The sequence below is a fragment of the Ipomoea nil genome, unplaced genomic scaffold (genome assembly GCF_001879475.1).
Source record: "Ipomoea nil cultivar Tokyo-kokei standard unplaced genomic scaffold, Asagao_1.1 scaffold3030, whole genome shotgun sequence".
In the NCBI taxonomy this organism is placed as follows: Eukaryota; Viridiplantae; Streptophyta; class Magnoliopsida; order Solanales; family Convolvulaceae; genus Ipomoea; species Ipomoea nil.
Window position 1 is genome coordinate 4,809,507 of NW_017619458.1, and position 6,149 is coordinate 4,815,655.

The 6,149-nt window shown below is 33.5% G+C and overlaps 1 protein-coding gene across 1 annotated transcript; it reads right to left on the minus strand.

The window, feature by feature from the left end:
* Positions 1-410: 410 nt before the first annotated feature.
* Positions 411-5,801, minus strand: LOC109163667 (peptidyl-prolyl cis-trans isomerase CYP21-4). The gene is made up of 8 exons (XM_019312424.1): positions 5,616-5,801; positions 4,440-4,628; positions 3,223-3,250; positions 3,009-3,059; positions 2,523-2,608; positions 1,785-1,922; positions 1,551-1,701; positions 411-959 (listed from the first exon to the last, which is right to left on the minus strand). Exons 2-8 carry the CDS (start codon positions 4,589-4,591, stop codon positions 873-875), a joined length of 693 nt encoding a protein of 230 aa, XP_019167969.1. The 5' UTR covers positions 4,592-4,628; positions 5,616-5,801; the 3' UTR covers positions 411-872.
* Positions 5,802-6,149: the final 348 nt, after the last annotated feature.

The following is a 6,149-nucleotide window of genomic DNA, read 5'->3' on the forward strand; positions in this document are numbered from 1 at the left end:
CATATACAAAGAATAACTTTAATGTTAAAGTTACTTAAATTATTACTAAAAAATTTCACAATTAATAACTTTTACAAAAAATAACTTTGATGCTAAAATTACTTAAATTATTACTGTATAAGTAACATTCGTGCATCGCACAGGTAAAATACTAGTGAAATACATATAGAAGAAAACCGGGATGGACTAGACACCAAAAAAAAAGTGTAAAAGATGATTATTTTTATAAGAATTACCAACAAGAAATATAAATATCAAGGCATAATTATTTCCTATATGATACAGTATTAAATTTTAGTAAATAAAGGGGGAAGGAATGACCATTAAATTTATTATAGGAATGCAAAGTAGCATTTCAGATGAATGGAATGAACCATACAGCAGCTGCAGTATACAGTAAGAAAATAACATTGACACAAGAATGGTTAAATCAACATAAATCTCAGTTTACTGGCAGCAAAAACCAGTTTTGGTTCTCTTCTCTCATCAAAGGACAAGAGGTAAGAATAATCACATTAAAAAAAAAAAAAAAAAAACTCCAATTATTACTATCATCTGCTAACAGTAAAATCAAGCATAAGCCAGTATCTACCAACAAAAATAAGAGAAGAAACTACAGAGCTGCTATCGGAAACACAGCGAGGAAAATTGAGTGAATTACATGAAACGCAATAATAATTGCAACTCTCTTTATATGACAATCATTGGCTGCAGGCTGCACAAGATCAATTCTAAGGAAGTAAAATCAGTAAGCAGAACCAACGCCAGACTCTATTAATTGTAAAATCAACTGTTACGCGAGTATGTTGCACAGCTTTGTCCAGGACGTAAACCTCTCATATCAGGAGGGGTATTGATGAGAATCAGAGTCATCAAAGGTTCTGTTTAAGAGTAATTCCTTTGATCTTTACAGCAGCTTTGGGTCGATAATGGTTATCTGTATCCACTTCCTCAATTTCCTGAGTTGCCCATCCCAAGGAAAGGCATAAACATAAAATTTGTTCATTAGAACTCACAAGTAATGAGAAAGATAATCATTCTAACGTGAGTACCATAAACGATAAATATAGTTTAATGATAATAAACTAAAGAACTACCACAATAAGATGCAAGAAAAAAATACTTAACTACATAAAAGTGGACCAACAAATCTACTGTATCCACTTCTTCGAGGAGCTTTGCTTCTAACTAAATGTACTAAATATGGACATTTACATCAAATTCAACTTGAGACTTTTAAACACTGCAGAAACTCAAATTGCACAATCCTCTTCCTTGTTCATCATGGCCTAGTCATACTTTTAGAAATTTTACTCCTAGAGCCCCATTCCTTAATCTTACGCAAACAGTTTGTGCGTATGTAAAAACCATGATTTTTTTTATAAAAAACTCAACGAGGACATGTCGTTTCCTTATGTTTTTGCGGATTATCTATCGTTCTAATGTCAGTGCTGTGGAGACCAAGTCCTTCTCTCTGCTCAGTCTCTAGTGTGATAAGAAAAGAAACAAGTGGGAAGTGTAAAGGGGAGAAGACAAAGTGGGATTTACACCTGAACAACATCTTCACCCTTGATGACACGCCCAAATACATTAATCTTGTCATTCAAATCTGGGATTGGTGCAGTTGTTATAAATATATCAAATCCTCGACCATCACGTTTTGCCTTGGAAGTACCAAGCATAAATGCTTCATGCTTCAGACTGGATACAAACCAGCACCAATAATAAATGAAAAGGGCCAGGTAATTTCAGTGTCAAATATAATAAGAGCGGACGAGAAAAACCTTGTGTCAAGGTGAGCATAATTTTTTACCCTCGAAGTCCAATCTTCTGTAGTTTCAGGCCTTTCCTCTTTACTACCGTGGATAACAAAGTTCTTAATAACACGATTAAATTGCATCCCATCAAAGTGGTCCTTCGCACTGCAAATAAATGTCAGTTTATCATGCAAGTTCAAGGCATAACAGATAAAACTGAATACCGAACTAGATTAGGGAAGCATCATTTACAATTTACTAAAAGCAGACTATAATGATGAAGCAGTATTTTTGGAGGAAATACTAATGGAAAATTAATTAAAAGGTTTTTTTCTATAATGTTCTCTAAAACTCAAGTTGGAATATGAAACTTCAGCTATTTAAATATCTAGAAATAGGTAAGCATTTAGTACTAAGGTGTGAGTTAAGCAGTAGGAAATTTGAGAGGTAGCCTAAATGTCTGATAATAATCCATGCCCATGGAAACAGGCAAGCTTGGCTTTCTCTGCTAGAAGACATCAGAATGTAATAATGAAATTGTACACCTATTATTGTTTTATTACTTAAGAAAAAATTTTGTGATGATAATCCATGTCCGTGGAAATAGGCAGGCTTGACTTCCTCTGCTAGAAGACATAAAAATGTTATAAAGAAATTATACACCTATTATTGTTTTATCACTTAAGAAAAATTTTGGTGATAATTACACCCTTAATACTAATTTGGATGGAAAGGAACTGATTATTAGTTAAGACAAAAACGCACCACAAATCAATGAATTCTTCAACAACTTCAGGAGAGCCATCCTTGTAAAGCTCAACAGTTATCAAGCCCTTTGTGGTGCTTATGAGCTGTCAGACACATAATTGTGTGAATATCCTTTAGACAAGTAACATAACCAAAATGAATGAGAAGTAAATATGGAGCAACAAACAAGTAAAATGCTACTTCAACGAAAGGCTAATTGTCTGTCATATGTTGGATCCTTGATTCAAACAAACAACATATACGATAAGTCAAGATGAGAAAAGAGGAAAAGCTATTCAACTCCATATACCTCTGTTAAAATCACATGCCATGGAACAGAACAAGTGATCAGCTTTTTAAGAGGGTTGATGGGGTGTGTGTTGGGATGGGATGCAGGGGATGTGTGTGTGTGTGTGTGTGTGTGTGTGTGTGGGGGGGGGGGGGGGGGATGGGGAGGGGTGTTGGATGTGGCATTTGTATGGGAGTATATTTTTCAAAACTTACAGCATATTTAGCAACATCAGAATTTCTCTGCCCCGCGAAAAGAGCTTCACCCTGCAGATCCCATTTTTTATAAGTTAGGGTATATAATGACCAATGACATGAATAATTGGAACGAGCATAAAATCTTAAAATTTATAATAAAGATACTTGTGTAAGATTATAACATTCTAAACTTGGGAATATCTTCACGATGCAATATTGGATGAAAATTTACCTCGCCTACATCTGTTTGAAGCATGGGCCTAAACAAAACAGAATTAAAAATAAATAAATAAATGAACAAATAAAATGTCTGTCATTAAGCAATTAAAACCAAGCAAGAGTTTCTCATTACATAACTAGTAAAAGCATTAACAATCAATTTGGATACGACTAATTTTAAAAAAAAAAAATCTTACTCTAAAACAACAATAATTTAATGTGTTTCTACCTAAGAGGTGGTCAATTATGGAAAAAGTTAAAAGTATTAGATTGAACTATCCAACCAGGCAACCAGCATTTCAAGGGGGGAAAGATTGACTGAATTTATACATCCAGTAAACAATCAAATCGACCTTCATTGACGATTTTGTTATTGCAGGGATTGATACCCAAATACAGCCCCCAACATATCTTTACTCTTACCGCTAAAACCTTCATATTGGCCCTGTTTGGTAAAAAATTGGCCTATAGGCCAATTTTGGCTTATTTGACCACTATTAATTGTTTGATTTAGTTAAAATATCAATATAAATGTTTGGTTAATTAGCTTTTTGCAACTCTAAAAGGCTAAAATTCAAAAAAGCTACTCCAAGCAACTTTTTCAATTAGCTTTTTGAGAAAAGAAATTATACTAAACAGCTATCAACTAACAGCTAATTTACCAAACACTTTTCTACAATCAGCTAATGTTATCAACTATTTATACCCTCTAATTAACACAATCAGCTAACAACCATTTTACCAAACAGGCCATTATCTGACTAGATCCTCAAATTCTTTCCTACCAAGTCTATCCATCATAGAAAATAGGAGAAATAAAAGAAAAGGCGGGAGGAAGCAAACCTGAGAAGAAGGAAAAAAAAAACAAACAAACAAAAAAAAAAAAAAAAAAAAACTTTCCAACATGTAATTTCTAACCAAGAGCTATAAGAAAATTGGAGGTAATAATTTCTTAATGATGAGATTGGGATATTAAAAAAAAATGACAGAAGCAGATCAGATAATGAAGGTTTTCAATTTAACTAGATAAATATCAAATTCATCCATCCATCAATCAACTTTTGATTCAGAAACCAAACAATTTATTAGTCAAATAGTCATGGACATTAACCAAAAAGTTCAAAGTTGCAGCAACAACTAACAACTCAAAAGGAAAACGGAAACCTAGACCCACAAGTGTAGGAGGATCCAAGCTCATTTGAAAGCAAGAAGCATTTGCATTTGACATACCTCCTCGACCAGTGCTTGTACGTAGCAAACAGGAAAAACACCATTACTGCAGCAACAAGTATGTATATGATGATTGTTGTAGCACTAATACGACTAGGACCCTTCTTCTTTTTGCTTTGCAGCAAAAGTGCTTGAGGTTTTATCCTTGCCATGAGAGTTTAGTAGTTTACAACCTTCTGGTATTGATCCCTAAACATCAACACCAATAATTAGAATATGAAGAAGGAGATGGAATCCCAATTTTCGGGCCAAAAATAAAAATTAATAAGAGGTTTCAAGTAAATCCCCTCAAAATGATTCAAAATGGTCCTAAATTCAATTTTAATTAAAGAATCAGAATTGGCAGACTTCCTTAGTCCTTTTCTCTCTACTTATTTTGATTGAAAAATAAGCAGATTGTTTGAGAAGTGTGCATATGTAGATCTGTTGAAACTACAACCAGGTTACACAACTTAAAGGAAAAAAGATGGAACAAATTAATCCCTAATCCTTCCCCAACTCACCAGATGCAAAGGTCATTCATATCCATCCCTCCTTTTACAAAGGGAAGCAATAATACCAGAATTCCAGAATTAGTCCCTAATCCTCCATTTTTTTTTTTTTTATTCTCAAAAAAAAAAAAAAAAAAAAAAAAAAAAAAAAAAAAGGCAAACAGAAGTGGTTTGGTAGCCTTTTCCATCTCATTCTATGCGACCAAAAGACTAGCTAGAGTCATAGAGAACCGGGAGATCTATCATCCAGATTCCAGAGTTGAAAACCAGAATTTGAGACAAACCCTTTCCAAATTCCAACATAAACTCTCCTAATTACACCTCTGAATCCCCAACTAAAACGAAATACGATGGCTATTTGGGTTCAAACGAAAAGTAAAATGAAAAATAAAAAAAAGTAGAATTGCTCTGACTTAAAGCATCCTCTCAATAGATTTAGCTCGACCCTCGACCCTCGACCCTCGACCCAATTTCCATAACTACAACTACTGATCAGATTCCAACTTCAAATCTTAAATTCCCACGATCGAGAATATTGACAAGCATTAGAAGTAGAACACCAATAACCACAACCTCCGCAAATCAATAAACACCTGATTTCTGTTGCATGATTGATAATTGACCCAAAAAAATTAAGCAAAAATTCACGCAAGAAATGATAGAATATACGAGGTTCAGCGAGAACCTGTAGTCGACTAGATCGATTGTTTGTTGGTTTCCCTTTCTTCTTCACTGACTGTTCTTCGTTCTCTCAGGCGAGGGGTTAAGTAAAAGAAAGAAGACAGTTGATCAGACTTCTAATTTTGAAATCTCAACATTTTTTTTTTAAATTTATTTTTTGTTAAATCTTTTTTGTTCGTTTGTTACCTACTCCGTCATGATTTGTTTACCCAATAGATTCAGGATGACAGTATGGATTTTATTACAGTGGCCTTTCCAAGCATTAATGGGCCTAATAATGGAAGCCAGTTAGATAAATGATTATATTCCCTCGGCCCAAGTAATCATACATTGTTACCGTTAGGAACTTCAATTGTTATACCATTGCTTGAAATTGATAGATTTTGGTTAAAAAATTATGTGTTTGTAATTGATATATATTATGTATTTATGTATAGATAAATTATTATATGAATTACGGTCCAAAATAATATCATTTTAATATTAAAAATTTTTTTGTTCTACGTGCATATTAAAATAACAAACATTTTGGGATAAG